The following is an 18,562-nucleotide window of genomic DNA, read 5'->3' as shown; positions in this document are numbered from 1 at the left end:
GTTTAATGTATTTAAAATGATGTTAGAATAAAACAAATTAAATAGGTAAAATCAGGAATGTATTATTATGCTGGTTAATTAATTCACCTTAAAATAGATCCAACCGAAACCTGGATATTCTTGCTTGGAAAGAAGACATAAGTTAAATAAGAAGGTGAAGAACTTGTTGGAAGTAACAGAAGACAGATAATGTCAGTACACAGTACTCATATTCTTCAGCTGTGGAAACAAGGAACATGACTGCAGAAACAAAAGCATGAGGATCGATACACTTGAAAAATCAGTCACAGTTGTGGGACTCTAGTTCTGCAAGATAGCACTTTTCCTGCACCAGCTCTCACCCACAACTCATCCTGGCATCTCACATCTCTGCTGGCATCTCTCTGGACTGTGTCATCTGAACTGTCAAGGCATGGTGAAGTGACATCACAAAAAATCTTTTGTTCACATGGGACCTGCTCCTTCCTATTCTGCAGTGTTTCCTTCCCATGTTCCAGGAAAGCAGGGGCAGGAGATAAGATTGTTGTTACAACCCTAGAGGACTTACACAGTATGTGAGCTATCATTATTACTAGTTGCTAGGAGCAAGGAGAGCCTATTAGCATTCAGTTTTGGAGCTATGCTCAAAGGATACACACCCTTGCTTAAGTCTCACACCAAAAATGAGGAAAGCATCTGTATGTATGAAAGCTGCAATAAACAAAATATCTGTGGCTAATTATTTTGGGGTTTGTTTATGAAGAAAACTACAGGCCTAGCAATTTTTCTACATATTCCCTACTTGAGTACCTTACATATTTTACTAAAAGCCCCTCTAGACACATTATCTAGTTATGCAATTTACAGCAGAGCCATGGGGATTGTCTCACAAGAAATGAACTGAGTTTGTGGCAATGGTCATTAGGAGGATCCTGGAAAAGATGACTACATACTTCTCCTTCCATTTCTTTTCCTTTCTTACCCTCTGTTAGATATTTTTATATATCTATATCTAAATAGATATGCATATGTATGTGTATATGCATGTGTACATGTATGTGTATATGTATATGATGTCTATGTCTATGTCTATGTCTATGTCTATGTCTATGTCTATGTCTATGATGTCTTCAGCATGTAACATTTAACTTCAAAGGAAAAAGAATGACAAATATGTCCACATCTTACTGTCATTTTTATGGGAACCCCCTTGCACACATCTTCCTTCTCTTCACTTTCAAATCTGAAAATGGCATCACTAAGGTTATGAGTTCTCCAGTACTTCTGGGTTGCAAAACTATGAAGAGAGATTTCAGTACATATTGCCTCTCACTGCATACGAATTTGCTCTGAGTTAATGGGGCATTTCTATTCTCCAGTTGCGGTAAACCCAATGGGACATCTTGTGTGCTGAATTATTTCAGGCTGGGCTGCACTTACAGATGTGCCAGTCAAGTCTCTTGGGGGTCTCTGGCAATGGAGGAGCAAAACCCTAGTGTGGGCACACTTGCTCTTCCATTCCCTCCAGTGGAACTAAACAAGGTAAATTCTGATCCTTTTGCAGGAGGAAAGGATTAATGAGAAGGCAATGAACCCAAATGAAAATTTGCTTCCTTCTCTAGCTCACTGCTTCTGAATTGACTGGATGACAGCTCATGTTTCAGTAAGCATTCCCTGCTAGAAAAGAAGGCATGATGAAGCAAATTGTGAATAGATCACCTGGCTCTAGAGAAACTAAGAAACCGTTCAGATTTACAGAACCCTCTCTGTTCTGTAGGTCACTGTGCAAAAGATATGACTACAAAATAAAGGTGGAAAGAGAGAAAATTATTCTTCTGTGTCCTATGAATAGTAGCCTTGAAAAAAAAGGATTCCTCTAACAAAAATTTATTTAATATATTCAATATTGCAGAAGGACCAGAAATTGTACCTCTTAGCTTCACAGTTTTTCAGTGCACTGTAATAAATCTAATGTTCTACAATGATATACAGTATAGATTACAGTGAGCCTGTAGCTCTTTTTATGTTCTCATTAGAAGAAGGTTAGTAATTCACATGCAGCAATTTTATGATGTCTATCATGTCTTGCTGGAAATATCTGCATGTCTGGAGATATCTGGTTTCTCTAGAGATGTGCTTATTAGATTAGAGCAAAGAAACACTAAGGGAGAGCAGATGGATGCAAAGATCCTCCTTCCTCTTCTACTTCAGCCATGAAGAGCTTATTTACTGCCCTGCTACCATGCCACAAGCAGCATGCTGAAAAGGCTGAGGAGGGAGGGAGGGAGGTTGCGCTCTCATAGAGTATCATGCCCAGCAATCGGCTGGCATCCAAACGGACAGAAAATCAAGCAAATTTAGTGGAAAAAACTGAGCTGCCAACCATTTTTAAGTAATATCCTGTAGCATATCCTTTTGCAACCTTCCTAATCTTGTCTAATTTGATGGGTGGGGGAATTGCTATGGTTTGCAGGAATGTGTATTAGCTTAGATAATTTGGACATGGTAACATTTATACTGAACAGTTTAAAGAAAAATAACATCTAAAAATGAAATAAAAAATAAACCTCAAAATTTAAAAAATTAAATCCTTCTAGGTTTGTTTGGTTGGTTTTTCCCCCCAAATGTTCTTCTCCTTCCAGAATGCATAAAATGATAATTCTACTAGAACAAGGATGAAAGCATTAGCAGAAATGGGAGTTGCAGCTCCAAGGCAGGTTTGTAGTTAAACAGACTCCTTCCATCTTAAGGTCTTCTCTCAAACTGAATGCTTTAATATTACTAAGTGGCAAAAAACATTTGAGCAGTTAAGAAAGAACAACAGGCATCAGGGTGCTACACGTGTTACGAAGTGTGAGTTTCTTGATGCAGTTCTGATTTCTAAATTATCATAGAAGATTTAGATAAAAAGTTCTGGTAAAATAACTTTGCATCTAAACCTCCCATATAGTACTGAAACACTTCACTAAAGAAAACTCACAAATCCACAGCAAAAATACATATTTCATAAACATTACTTTTCCAAAGTAAGAAGCCCTAGTAAATAAAGCTCGACCATCCTTGTTAGAGGAGTTACACACGTGCCAAAGCATTCACTCTCTCAGCAGACAGCTTGAACCACCCTGGCAGTGCTAACAATGCATGTAAATGAAGCACAGTGGTGAAAGTGGGACAGAGTCACCCCAAGAACAACAAGAATTTGGATGAACTAATTCTAGTGCAGTCTAGGTGGTCAAGAATGACTGAGGAGAAAGTTTGATTTTGAGGTGAGATAGTTATCCTGGTTAATAATCAAAAAGTCTTTTAATGCTGGGACAAACTCCAGTGTTAATGCACTATTCTTCTCATGAAGAAATTTCAGGTTTAAACTGGAGCTAATCAGTTGTGGTACATTTTTCATTTCAAGTACATTTTTGCGTCACCACGTATCAAGCCTCTGAGTCTGCGTGCTGAGGAAAAAATAGTACAGTCAAAATTCTATATATTGCTAGTTTGTTCTTTGGAAATGCAGACATACAGTGCAGTCCAAAAAACCCCACAACTCTGGAAATGTAAATAACTTTGAAGTGGAATTGAGATCTGTTAATTAGATACAATATTGTGGATAAATGAAAAAAAATCCACCTGTTAATTTCTACTGCTCTTCATCTGCTAGTTGAGGCAGGGAAGGATTTTTTTTCTTTTTTTAAAATTTGTAGAGGACAACCTTCACTTGTAGACAGGGCATCCACCACAGCCAGGTTCTGATTTTTTCTGCTTAGCCTGGGTACATTGCTGGGTATGTCTATGGAAGGAAGCCAGATTTAAATGTGAAATTCTGGACCCTTGACAGGAGATGTCAGAACAGCCATGAGGCCAAAAATGCAGGCAGGTTGGCCTCACTATGTAGCTATGGAACTGAGAGGACTGAAAGGTGGTCTGAGGCAGAGTCATTTGTCTTGTTAATAAAGGCAAAATTTATGCACATTTTGATTACTGTAAATTCTTTAAGATTGTGTCTCCAGGTTTTTACAATATGCTGCCTAGGCTACCAGTCTTCACAGTAGTATTTGGAAATCCAAAGGGAAAATGCATTGTTGTATTATATGTTCACATGCATGTGTGTGTGTGCACGTGTGTCTAAATGCTGCCACAAATGGAATCTGATAATGCGACTTCTGTTCTAATTATTTGCTTTATTAAGCAGGCAAGATATTCTTTAAAGCAAAACAAAACACAAAACAAACAACACCCTCCTACTGATTTATACAGCTATATAGTACAATATTAGTAAATTACTGCTTCTGTGATTTTTAAACTTCCATTTTCTATCTGAGAATCCACAATGATCAAGATGCAAATAAATTTTTTAGCATACACATTTTTAAATAATGCAGGTTTTAAAATTGAGATTAACATGTTTTTCATATTGATTAGGTATTGTTTCAAGGTGGCATATTGCATACTTTTATATTTATAGTCTGTGATGCTGTAATTAAATCTGAGAGATTAGGTGTCTGGCATCAAAATATACATGAACTCAATCACAGAATCCCAGAATCACAGATTGTTTAGGTTGGAAGAGACCTTCAAGATCATCGAGTCCAACTTAGCCCTAACACCTCAACTATATCATGGCAACGAGTGCCACATCCAGTCTTTCTTTAAACACGTCTAGGGATGGTGACTCCACCACCTCCCCGGGCAGACTATTCCAGTACCTTATCACTCTTTCCCTGAAAAACTTTCTCCTAATATCCATCCTGAAAAAACTAGCATCATCAGTGTGGTCTTTCATGCTGTCTTTCATGCATGATGTGCCACTTAAAATGGTGATCTCTGTAAAGGATAATAAAAAATGTTTCTACAAATATATCAATGGTAAAAGGAAAGGTAAGGCCAACCTTTATTCTCTGTTGGATGAGGGAGGGAACATAGTAACTGCAGATGAGGAGAAGGCAGAAGTGCTTAATGCATTCTTTTCCTCAGTTTTCAGTAAGAAGACCACTTGCCTTCAAGACAACTTGGTTGGTGGTTGGTTGATGGCGTTAATGAACAGAATGGTCCCCCATTATCAGAGAACTGCTGAGACACTAGGATACTCATAAATCTATGGGCCCAGATGGGATCCATCCCAGGGTGATGAGGGAGCTGGCAGATGAGCTTGTTAAGCCACTCTCCATCATTTATCAACAGTCCTGGCTCACTGGTGAGGTTCCAGATGGCTGGAAACTGGCCAATGTGACACCCATTCACAAAAAGGGTGGGAGGAAGGATTCTGGTAATTACAGACCAGTCAGCCTGACCTCAGTACCTGGCAAGATAATGGAACAGTTTATACTGAGTGTCATCACACAGAATTTACAGGATGGCCAGGGTTTCAGGCCCAGCCAGCATGGGTTTAGGAGAGGTGATCATGCCTGACCAACTTCATCTCCTTTTATGACCAGGTGACCCACCTGGTGGATACAGGAAGGGCTGTGGATGTTGTCTATTTGGACTTCAGCAAGGCCTTTGACACTGTGTCCCACAGCACGCTCCAGGATAAGCTGGCAGCCCGAGGCTTGGACAGGAGCACTCTTTGCTGGGTTAGGAACTGGCTGGATGGCCAGGCCTAGAGAGTGGTGGTGAACGGTGCTGCATGCAGCTGGCGACCAGTCACCAGTGGTGTCCCTCAGGGATCTGTGCTGGGGACAGTTTGGTTTGATATTTTTATTGATGACATGGATGTGGGTATTGAATCTTTGATTAGTAAATTTGAGGATGACACTAAGCTGGGAGCGTGTGTTGATCTGTTGGAAGGTGGGATGGCTCTGCAGAGAGATCTGGAACAGTTGGATGGATGGGCAGAGTCTAACAAGATGAAGTTTAATAAGTCCAAGTGCCAAGTCCTGCACTTTGGCCACAATAACTCCCTGCAGCGTTATAGGCTGGGGAAGGTGTGGCTGGCTGGACAGTGCCCAGGAGGAAAGGGACCTGGGGGCACTGGTGACAGCAGCTGAACAGGAGCCAGCAGTGTGCCCAGGTGGCCAAGAGGGCCAATGGCATCCTGGCCTGGATCAGGAATAGTGTGGCCAGCAGGAGCAGGGAGGTCATTCTTCCCCTGTACTCAGCACTGGTCAGGCCTCACCTTTGAGTATTGTGTCCAGTTTTGGGCCCCTCAGTTTAGGAAGGATGTTGAGATGCTTGAGCGTGTCCAGAGGAGGGCAACAAGGCTGCTGAAGGACTTGGGAAACAAGCCATATGAAGAATGACTGAGGGAGCTGGGGCTGTTTAGCCTGGAGAAAAGGAGACTCAGAGGTGACCATATAACTCTGCAACTTCCTGAAGGATGGTTCTAGGCAGTTGGGGGTTGGTCTCTTTCCTCAGGCAGCGACTGACAGAACGAGAGGACAGAGTCTCAGACTGTGTCAAGGGAAATATAGGTTGGATACAAGGAAAAAGTTTTTTCTAGAAAGGCTGATAAAGTATTGGAATGGTCTGCCTTGGGAGGTGGTGGAGTCACCATCCCTGGCTGTGTTTACAGAAAGACTGGATGCGGCACTCAGTGCCATGGTTTAGTTGAGGTGCTAGGGCTGGGTTGGACTCATTGATCTTGGAGGTCTCTTGGAGGTCTCTAAACAATCTGTGATTCTGTGATCTGACTGTCAAATGCTGATGTGTACATTAAGAAGTTTTTTTCCAAGGAGGTATTTTCATTTAAACTGCTGTCAGGTCTGCTGACTGATTTATGGCTTGGTTGACTGGTAAGGAATCTGCTCAGTTGGCAGGGCTATGGTGAGCTGTCACTTCTCCTTGTGAACCCTGGCTGTTCCTCATTACTGGCAAAATGAGAAATACAGCCCCAGAGGTCTGTTCTTTTCAGGAAGGTGCTGAAGAGCTGCACCAGGCTGTCTGTTTTCAAAGCCCTCACGTATGTTCCTAAGACTGATTCAGTGTAGTTGGAATCACTGAAGATTTTAGATATTGACTGAAGAAAGAAAGATAAATTTATGGAAAGATAATCATCATCTACTAGTTAGAAGTCACCGTGGAAAAAATAATGTAATCAAATATAGTGTAAGTTTATCTAATGTCTATCCATACACATCCATAATTATAGATCATATTTGACTACTTTGATGCCTTTTCTTTCAAGAGTTTCTTTAAAAATACATATTTAATTAGGGGCTCAGAAAAAAGAGATTAATATTATTTTGTTACTAAAATACAATTTGCTATGCCTTTGAAGAAGGACTTGGAAAGGTGATTCTAGGGGAGAGGAGGTATTTGGAAAGGTATATACTTTAAAGCAGAAGACAAATTATGCTTCTTTCAAATTCTTATAGGCACATAAATAACTGCATATTGAGTAAAAAAATATTCTGGAAACTTGGGCTTCAGGAGTAGTATCCATTCTAAATAGTTTCTACCTTTACTCTGCTCAATCCAAGAGGATTTGTACATAGGTTCTTTTTGTAGGCATTTCACACTCTTCAATGGTCACTTAATACACTAAACATAATTGGACAATGATGATGCCATTTAGCACACTAACCAAAGAATAGCACCAGAACCTTCCTACACATGCTACTGATTATTCTGTAGAACTACTTAATAAAAAGGTGTTCTATGACACATTACTACTCTCCTCCCTTAAGTGACTTAATTCTACTCAGCTGTCACTGATGGAAGAAACCACTAAAATCCGTGCTCTTAGGGAAAAACCAAACCAAACCAAACCAAACCAAACCAAACCAAACCAAACCAAACCAAACCAACAAAAAAGGTCCTCTCCCTTTTCAATTTTCTATCTAGTCCCACGTACAGAAATATCCTTTCTCAAGTACACTACCCTTGAGGTCTGACTTACATAATATGCAAGGTTGTAATCTGCACATGCTTTGGGAGAATATTCAAGCTGATGAGGTGATTTGCAGACTCAATCTCCTTACTTGATCCGTATATTTAAAGGATAAGGGATTCTTATTTATTGCAGCTGTTGTAACTCGTAATCCTGAGCACATTGGTAAAGGTACTTGGTATCTCCTTTCTGCCACTATCTCTTTCAGTATTTCTGTCCAGCTCTTCTAATGGATTTTTATAATTCAAGATTGTTGAAATTAACATGACAAGGGTCAGGGGAAAGTTGCACTACTCTTTTTTTTTTTTTTTTTAATTTCTGCTGAGGATGATGGCTACAATGAACTATACAATACAGAATGAGGAACTGTTTCAACAAGCCAGGATACAGAACAAAGGTAACAGCTGTTTTACAGGCTCAGAAGTAAACCAGCAACACGGAAAGTAACTTTGACAACAGTTGCAGGTATAGAAATATACAAGTAACAGCATAAATCCACACAGTATGTAAGAGTCTATAATTATGGCAGCAGACACACTATTACTCAAGCGTCTAAAACCACAGAGAAAGCAAGCCAAATAACCTGCTAATTGTGCTTTGTATGCAAAAAGTTCATATTTGGAGCACACAAACAGGACATTCTGTACTGGCAGGAAGAAGAAGGCTCTGACTGAAAGCTCATGCAAAACAGAGATTGTATCTAGCTAAAAAAAAAAAAAAAAAAAAAAAAAAAAAAAAAAAAAAAAAAGGCATTATTTTCAACCTACCGTCTATTGAAGTCTTACCTTTTTCACGTCCCTGACTAGATGATGCAGAGTGTTGGATGGTCCATGTCTCTGCAAAGAATGAATGAAGAAGAACAAAACAGTTTGCACAAAATACAAGTGTTGAGATAAATTTCTCACCTTGGTAGTTTAGAAATCAGGCAGCTGAGAGCACTTCAACTGTACAGTATTATCAATTAAAAAAAAAAAACAAAAACACAACAACAAAAAACCACAACAAAAAACCAACCAAAACCAACAAACCCAAACAATTACAAGAGCATTATTTGACCTGTTTTCTTTTTCTGTAGAAAACTCTTCCCTAAGAAAACCCAATTAACCGCCACACTGGATGAAAACTGAAGTCGTGTGTTATCAGGTTAGGCTCCTGGCTTAGAAAAGCCAGCACAACCTCTGGGGAAGATTGGAAGCAAAACCAGCTGCTTTAGTCTCAGCCTTCCTGCACTCAGGACTTCCACTTCCACTGCTGGTGGCTCTGAGACACTCTGAGCCTGGCATTGCATTGAGATTGTCTCATCTGAAAGCCGCTGCCCATGAATGCATATGCATTTGAATGCAGAAATGCACAATCTGTGAATTTATCCAATCTTCTTTAGACTCCAGCTGTCATTGCAAAAATATTCTGCATAGGAGTTCCACAGTTTTGATACTACTACTACTACTACTACTACTACTACTACTACTACTACTACTACTACTATTATATCTTATTTTATTTTCTGCTTTGTTTTTTGACTGTTGCTGATATTTTAAGAGACTTTTATGAGAGGTCTTCTTGGTTGTAGCTGATGATGGATGAGATGACTACATATGTAGAGTCAATTTTTCTGTGTGTGCATTGCTCTGCACTTCCCAATGCTTAATTTTACGTAACCCCACCTCTGAGCATGATGAGATTTACCAGTGATTCTTCATATGCTGCTTCAGATTTTCTAAACTGCCTACAAAAATTATTGTCTCTTCTGTAGGTACCATTTTTCAGATCTTACCTAAACAAACTGAACAGCTGTGGTCCCAGGACCGAGTCTTCCGTAACCCTGGTCATAATGTCCTTTTGTGGTAAAACTGAACCATGTATTCCTTCTCCCTGTTTTCTAACATTCAAGTAGTCTCTAAACCAAAAACATCAGTGATCTTCTAAACCATGGCAGCTAAATTTCTTTAATAACCTTCAAAGTTTTAAAGTACTATCAGACAGTTCTTTTTTTTTTTTTTAAAAAAAACCCAAACAAACAAACAAACAAACAAACAAACAAAAAAAAAAACACCAAAACAAAACCAAATGCACAAGCACAACATTCTCCTGCATGGCGATTGCAGAAATGGCAATAGATAATAGATTTCTAAGGCTTAACATTTTCCTATAGAAGATGGGTAAACTCTTTGTTGACACAAAATTGATTCCCTTGACTATATTTCTATACATTAATCTATTTTTACAAATTTGCCATGGCAGAGATATGGTTCACTGGTTTGTAGCTTCACAGGTCACTCCTAGGTCTCATGCTGAAATATAGTATTTTTTAACTGGTGTTGTGATTTTTTTTGGTGCTAAGGCTACTATGAATGCATTTGATCATATAGTATAACAGGTAGTTTAGGCATTTCAGAGCCTTGGTCTTTTGGATTTTGTGCATGAAAAAATGTATGCTGATTTCTGTAGCAATAAATTTGTTCCAAAAGCCCTTCTTTTAGATGTAGAGCTGAAAACTTCTGTCAAACTTATTCCCTGTAAAAACTGGCCTTGGTACAAGAACTACAATACTTATCCCTGTTACAAGAAAGCTCATAGGCATTCTGTTCTTAATACATAGATGCTAGTCAATAGCAAAATGTAAGCTGACCAAGGATCAGATGGGAGTTTGGCATATATATACCACACACAACACTCACACATCTATCTATCTATCTATCTATCTATCGATCTATCTATCTATCTATCTAATCTATCTATCTACTTGTTCCTCTTTATTTTGCCCAAATTTAATAAATCCTTTTCATATTTGATATTTTGCAAGACTGACTTCTGGTCACCATCAGTGTGAAACACCTCCAGATAACGGCCCAGTGTATCAGCTTATGACAGCAAAGGCTTTGAAAAGTACTGGCAGAAAAAAACCTTTTTGAAAAGAAAAGCCCTATCACAGCCCTTCTACAACACACAAAAGTGGGAATTCTAAGAACTAGACAGTGCTTTAAGAATTTTTTCATAACACATAAGAAGTTTGAACTTTCTGAACTACTGCCTAAGTAGGCAGTAGTACTGAGAATGTTGGAATGTGTTTTGCATTTGAGAATTCAGAAGCAGACTTAACTTGTGCAGTTTTATGTTCATTTTAACAGCAAGGATTAAAAACTTGCAAACAGGTTTTTAAAAGTGAAAGATCTAATTTTCAGAACTCAATGTGGGCATGGGGAAGTCCTTCACTGTAACAGAGACAGTGATTAAGAGTTGGAAGATTTTCTGAAACAGCATTTTCAGGAGTCATATAACACCACTGTATGGGTCCGAACTTGCCATCTGCCTAAATCTTAGGTTTGTCATACTGGAATTACAATGACAAGAAATTAGCTGGCACTGTGTGAGGCTTATTTCATGTCTTACAAAATCCATACAGCAGCATGTTACATTATATGAGAGACAAACAAGAGAGACAATATGGACACTGAAAAATTTCTGCAGCAGGTGTTGACTGCCTGCTGCATCATCATCATGTCACTACAATAGAAGTGGAAGCTAGAACAGTGAATATAGAGACAGAAAATTTGCCTTAGGCTGGCCCTACCGTATTGTACAATTCCTCTAGCCGGGAGATGGTGAGAAAACGATGCATGCTTACTCCATTTTCTATGAGTAATTTCACAAAATCCACTCTGTCCAACACCAGTGCGTCCAGCATTGCTTGCTCAAGGGAGCCCACCTGCAAAGCAAGTGATTAATTGAAACTCTTCCTGGGCGTGGCACGCTACAGCCAGCTGGTTCAGTCAACACTAACACAAGCAGGGAACCCTGACAAAATTCTGAGGGTTGCTCTTCTATGCTTGAAATGGGATAATCATGGTTTTAATCTGTAACACTTTTTTCTGATTCAGGGCTGCATTTCAGAAATGAAAATCAGTGTGCTAGCTAAAATACTCTAGAAAAAACTGATTAGGACAAATCACTGTGAACTGGTGATCACATCTCTACCTTATTTACCATGTCTTTATTATCATTATTTCTTTTCCTGTCAAACATCTTATTTGTACTGGATATATTTGTTATGTGCACACAAAATCACTTTAATTCTGTTATTTCTATAGTTTTCTTCTGTTTGTGGTGTGGAGCCTCAGGGACATTTAAACACTGAGGAAACTGAAATAGCTTCATAATTTGCATTTCTTTGAAGGCCCAAATGCAAGAGGTCTTCTTACACAAAACCTCTCCTTCTTATCTCTTGTAGGTCAGGCAGAGTTAGAAGGATGAGATAATTTCGTCCAGCTTTTAGCTTCCAAAACAATTGCAGTTTGCAGAATTTATGCAAATTTTTGCTATGATGTGCCGATGAAGAGATAACAAAGAGGACAGTTCAGTGCCATGTTTTGACACATACTTATGCCCAATATCAAAACCAAAATTTTCTGTTCACTCAGTGACAGAAAAGGCAAGGATTTTTGTACTAGCTTTTAGGGGTAGCAAGATGCAGAAACCTACATTTAAAGCAAGGATACTTAAACAGAAGCTTTCCCCATTGTTATTATTTTTCCATGGGGAATTGTAAATGCTCATGTAATGGTAATGTGAAATTTTACTGACAGTGATGAAAAAAGTGTCATAGTAGTGACTATTGTGGTGCAATAGTCTTTTGAGTGAATAACTTCAGCTTTAAGGACAGGTAGAGATCAAGACCTTCTGTGTTTTGTTTTATATATATATTTGTATTTTTTTTTTAATTTAGGTTGTTTTGTTGTTGTTGTTGTTGTTGTTTGGTTTTTGCTTGTTTGGCTTTTTTTCTGTGTGACTTCTTTCGCTTCCTCCTCTGCCTGACACAGTATTTGATAACCCTTCTGTTTACAGCTCTACCACTCCTAAGAGAATCCATGCCCCTGGTGCTCCTTGGGAATGCTATTCCTGGGAACAACTGGAGCACAGGACGGTGCAGATGTGGAGCAGGCAGACCGATGCAGAACATCAGTAGGCAGAGAATTAACACCATCTGAGGTCTGGACCACAGCCCACCCGTGGTGACACTGCTGATCACCTCCTGCAGTCCACCTGACCTCAAACATTTGCATGGTGTATTTTTTATGTAAATTATTCACTTTAAATTTAGTTTTTGCATATAAAAGCATACTGCTTGAAGAGTAAAAATAAGTTTTGATTTTGCTTGAATTCATAGCCTAGTACTAAGACATAGCTGTACACTTGTTTTCCTCGGCTTGCAGAATCATACTTGGTAGCATCAATCTGGTACTTCCTGTTTTTTCAGCCGAATGGTTTCCTGATCTTAAAGCATCGCTAGATGTCACCATTTCCTTGGACAACAGAACACCTTAACCTCTGCAACTGTGCCTGCCTCCAGCAAGCTGAGATTGGGAACCGTGTTTTTGGCAGGACCCAGCGTGTTTGAAACCACCATCACAAACAGAGTGGATTTAATACTCCGTAGAGTTCAAAGTGTTTCCAATAGAAGATGTTGTGTATATATACATATATAGATAGATAGATATACTGTACCGGCCACTGTTGCCCATAAATAAAGATCTGGCTGCGGGCGATGTCTACTCTGTTCCAGGCTAGTGCTAGGCTCAGCTGGTCAGGAGCAGATGCATTAGCTCCTGTGCATACAGACAGGGGTGCAGGGGGAAACGAGGGGGAGAAAGAAACAAGACATTAGACTCATTATTCCCTTGTAACTCCTCTTTGTGAGAAGTCTCAGAGATGTCCATGTCGTTTCTGCAACTGATCTCATATTAAAACAAAACAAAACCTTCCATTACACTTGCTAAAAAAAAAAAAAAAAAAAAAAAAAAAAAAAAAAAAAATTAAAAAAAAAAAAATCTGGATCTGTTGTTCTCAGATTGTCTTGTCAACATTAATTATTTCCTCATATTCCCTTCAATATACAGCAGATACAGGCGATATCAGAAGAGGTAATTTGTGGTGAACTAAACTGGTTGTTTCCCTCCTATTGGATGGGAAGCAAGAGAACAAGCCAATATACAGATGGAGCTGCAGGAATACATGCACACCCACACATATCACGAGACACACACACACACACACACACACACACACACACACACACATGTTCCTCCAGCAACTGCAAGTAGATCCATTTCATACAGACACCACTGATTTCAGTAGCTGTGCATTTTTGGCATCTTATGCCTTCCAGCTTGGTAAGAAGCATAGGAATTTCTCCTCTATTGGTATGGAGGTGTTGCTGGGACAAATTTGCCTTCACATATGAAATACCCATGAAAGAAAGAATTCTATAAAGCTTGTGTCAAGGTATAATATATCCAAATTAAATGAGAAATTATGCAGACAATAAGATGGATTTGGAGCTGTTTGTTTTTGGAAGGGAGGGTATGTTTTTCCTGCAGTTTTAATGAACACGGTGGGATATTCCTGTCCTGCTGTGCTTTTTTAATATTTCACGGTTCTCAGCCAATTTGTAATAATAAAACAGCATTTGTGTTTCAATGTCAAAGGGAGAACTGGCCTGAATGGACTGATCAACCAAATAAATAAAGGGCCCTTTGACTTTTAACTACATATCTGTTTGCAGTGGTTAGGTGATTGTATAAAGGCTTATTTTTTAAAGACATCATACCTCTACTGTTATTTTGTCTTCATTAATTCTTATACTGATATCATGGAGTGAGGATAAATAATAGCTTTTCATTACTTCAAAGCATTTCTGTCCTCATTTCAGTACTATTCAAACCCACATAGTGTTCCAGTGAAAGTGGACTCTGAAACTGGAGGCAAGGAAAACATAAAGCTGGCTTCTGAAACTCCCTGTGGAGACCTTAATAAAAACCTTTGTAGAGCTTAGCCTATAGTTTAATTTCATAACTATCAACTTTGAAGTCAGCTTTCTGCTGCCATTGCAAATACTTGTCAATACCTACAATAACTATTTGAGAGATGGTGGATTTTGGATCATCCAAATCACATTCATACAGAAGTGAGCTCTGATAAAAAGGTGGACAATGCAGGAACAGAACAGAATTGAAACAAAAGGAAGAAGGAAAAAAAGAAAGTGAAAATACTTCTGTGACTTCTGTGGCTAAGAAGTATCAGGAATGCCCCTTTGCATAAGATACAACTGCTCATTGCTATGTACTGCAACCCAGACAAAACGTCTCACAAGAGACCTTGGGGGGGGGGGGCGGTGGGGTGGGATGCCAACAACATCTGAAACTTTCAGTTTCTTACACAACCAACATGCAGCATTCAAGAACAGAAAATATTTACCTTTGGGAAAGGCAAAAATGTCTCTACATTTCAACATCCCAAGATTTATTTATAAAAACAGAAAAAAATAATACCTGCAGTGAGTATGATAGTGTAAGTAAAACACAGAGAGCAAATAATGTTCTTCCCCCCTCCTGAAGCAAACAAGAGATGGTCTCATTGGACCTCCTACTTCCCAGTCATATGCCTGCAGGGGAAGTGAAAGCTTTAGCAGGGATTCAGGCAAGGCTTTTGGTGAGCCATGGAGGAGGCACATGGGTGAACTCTAAAACCTGGAGGCAGTGATGGTGATCCCACAGCCTGACAATCTCAGCTTCAAATCCTGATTTTCCTGCTGCAGCCTACAGTATAGGTAGCCAGGGATGCCTTCTAGTTAGAAATCATTTTGGATCAAGAGTGAATCAGATGGACTTGAGAAGGCAAGTGGGCTATTTACACTGCCCCCACTTCAGGCAGAAGTCAAGCTAAATCACCGAAGTTCCAGGTGAATAACTTCTGAGCCCTAGCAGGGAATGTTCTCTACTTTATGTCAACTGACCCTAGCAGTCCTGGGCCATTTCATGCTTTAGAAAAGATTCAGATAGTGGATGAATAGAGGGTCTTCTGGTGCATTTGGTCATAGGAAAGAACAGCTGGCTGGGGGCATAAGGTGGTGCCTGCTCATTCATTCACCAAAATTTTCTTTTGAGCATGCTCGTTTCTCCAGATACTGAGCAGAGGGGAAAGCAAGCCATGGTCCAGTCTGGGTCCTCCCCATCTCCCTTCATTGTATTTAAGGCTACCAGCAGCAGCCAAATTTTCCTGTTGGTACATATGCAGTCCCAGAGTGGGCCCTCTTCTCAGTGCTTGTTGCCATAATGTTTGATTTCATTGCCTCACAGAGCACTTCAGGTATCTGGCAGTTGAAAGAAATGTGTGGTTTCTCAAGGGGATGTTGTACTCCAGGTCTGAAGCTGTCTATCAGCTAGGATGTAGACTGGGCAGTATGGGTGTGCATGCTGGGGCTCTGGTGCATTTGGTTGGATGGGTGCTTACACAGTACAGTTTCTTGCTTCCTTCTCTATCCCATCTTCTCTATGGGGTTTTCAGATGAATGTGAGTAACACTGATATTACTTAAGAGGAGAAGGAAAATCAAAGCTATAAATGTTTGTACCAAGGAGCATATGGGCTGTGGATGCCTTTTAATTGATTTTATTCTACAATAGAAGTGATGGCCTTTGCCTCACATGAAAAAGGAAGTATTCAGGCAATTTTAGGTGGAGTTCTACCCACTATTAACAAGTATGAGTGATTCCACTCATATAAGAAAAACTCCCAGAAAAAACATGATATGGCCTTCTTAAGATACTGTCTCCTTTCAATCATTTCCTTGACTGCATTCAGTGCCACAGTGCATGGACTCATGTCAGTAGGAAGAATCCATAAAGTGATCTTTCTGGGGATGCCTGTCACTCATGAGTGTCACTGTAATGTGATCAAATCAAAGCCAAAGAATATTTGGGAAATAAATAAGTAGAGTTAATAACCCATTGCTTTGTATTATTTTAAATATCATATCACACTTATTGCGTTTAATAATGTTTTAGGTAATATGACTAACGTCTCTGTAATATTTACTCAGTATTCTGGTGTCTGGCTGGTTGTAACATATGCTACTCAAAAGAATGCTTTGAGACTATGTCAGCATCTGCAGTGTGACCCTTCCTTACATCTGCTCCTAGAAGAAAAGTTGCAGTTGGGATGCAATATATTGTTTTGGCAGTATTTTATCTTTGTATAGATATAGGTAGACTGCTGGGACAGCTGTTAGTTCCTGCAGATGTTAATTTTATGTTCTTAGTCTGCCATCCAGAAGTGCTTGCATAGGCTCTTCTGGTAAAAAGTCACACTGTCTACTCAATATTTTGGACCAAAAATGCAATACTCCTAAATGGTAAAGCCTGGGGCTATAAACCTGATGCTGTCTCCTCGGTGAACCAGGGTACACATCAGACAATGAGTGTTGTGCACTTACAGGATTACTGAAGAGCTTTTATAAACTTATTACTACAGCCTTGTACATACTGGCTAATGTAACCAATGTAAATCCCTAAAGGGTTCTCCTAGAATAGTCGATGATCTTGGAGCTCAGATATCTGGAAAGATTACATGAAACATCTACCTAGACAGAAATGGTTGTGGGATATCCATTTCCACAGTGCATTTAAACATGTCAGTGTCCCATTTGAATCAAAATCTAAAGAAAAGAACTAGATTAGGGAAAATAGCAAACCAAATTAACTTTTTGCTTTGTGTCTCTGCAGGTCTGATGTTGTCTCCTGTTTCAGCAGCTCTTTGGTGCAAAAGCTGTGTTTCCACAGCTTTTGCTACAGAATCATCCTGGCAATTATGAAACCAGTTTGCGATATAAAAGCAGATATAAAAAAACAAATACATGAGCAATAACCAGATAGCTGACCTAACTCTGAAACCTTTTTATGTCTGTGATTTCATGGTTGGCATACTATCCTTGACCATCTGATAGTTATTCAGGCTGTAAAGTATGCAGAGGCTTCAGCTCTGCATTAGCCTAACATGGCTTATCTCAGAGGGTACATGGCAGTAATATTGCTGAATGCACATACCACACAGGACCTCTTTCCCAGTGCTGACAATTGTACTGGGGAGGCTCCTGGAGCACCGTCTGAAACATGGCTGGTGCTAGACTACTCCAGACATTGCAACAACATTGTGAACTAGGATCTTTGAAGCCACTTCAAAGCAAGTATTTTTTCAGACCATCTCCATATGCTGTCTTTAAATTCCCTGTCATATGCCTTCTGCTTCACTAGCAGCTGCAAAAGGACAAAATCAATTATGGTGTGAATTCCAACTGTTCAAGTTAAGAGAGCACAAACAGTTAAAGTGTATTGATAAACTTGCATGCTATAAACTCATGCCTTTGGAAACTTACTTCCCACATTTTTGTCTCACAACATTAAAAAAAAAAAAAAAGAAATTTCAAACCATATGCTGTTGTGACATCCATGCAATGTAAATTGATAACCAGTTTGGATGCCATTCTGTAGTTTATTGAACATCATTTCCAAGAAAGATAGATCTTGCTGACTTGTGAAAACAAACAAAGAAATAATACGTGGTGCTGGGTTTGGGGCTTGTGGAATATGCTGTCAAGGAGAGCTCCTGAATTGACAGTGTGTCTGTATCAGAGAATCACTAGGTTGGAAGTGACCTCCAAGATCAATGAGTCCAACCCAGCCCTAGCACCTCAACTAAACCATGGCACTGAGTGCCGCATCCAGTCTTTCTGTAAACACAGCCAGGGATGGTGACTCCACCACCTCCCAAGGCAGACCATTCCAATACTTTATCAGCCTTTCTAGAAAAAACTTTTTCCTAGTATCCAACCTATATTTCCCTTGACACAGTCTGAGACTCTGTCTTCTCGTTCTGTCAGTCACTGCCCGGGGAAAGAGACCAACCCCCAGCTGCCTAGAACCATCCTTCA

At 39.5% G+C, this 18,562-nt stretch overlaps 1 protein-coding gene across 3 annotated transcripts in view; it reads right to left on the bottom strand.

The window, feature by feature from the left end:
- The window catches only part of TRPM3 (transient receptor potential cation channel subfamily M member 3), a 436,952-nt gene that overhangs the window by 50,637 nt on the left and 367,753 nt on the right, over positions 1-18,562 (bottom strand). For 2 of the 3 annotated variants that reach the window (XM_040089919.2, XM_040089918.2), the window contains exons 10-12: positions 13,304-13,404; positions 11,373-11,507; positions 8,587-8,637 (exon numbers count right to left, since the gene is read on the bottom strand). In XM_040089919.2, coding sequence (XP_039945853.1) covers positions 8,587-8,637; positions 11,373-11,507; positions 13,304-13,404 — 287 coding nt within the window. The remainder of the gene's footprint in view (positions 1-8,586; positions 8,638-11,372; positions 11,508-13,303; positions 13,405-18,562) is intronic. The other variant, XM_058424050.1, reaches the window with a different exon arrangement.

The sequence above is a fragment of the Hirundo rustica genome, chromosome Z, assembly GCF_015227805.2.
Source record: "Hirundo rustica isolate bHirRus1 chromosome Z, bHirRus1.pri.v3, whole genome shotgun sequence".
NCBI classification, from domain to species: Eukaryota; Metazoa; Chordata; class Aves; order Passeriformes; family Hirundinidae; genus Hirundo; species Hirundo rustica.
Note: the sequence above shows the minus strand (reverse complement) of the source record. Positions and strands in the feature narration are given on the sequence as shown.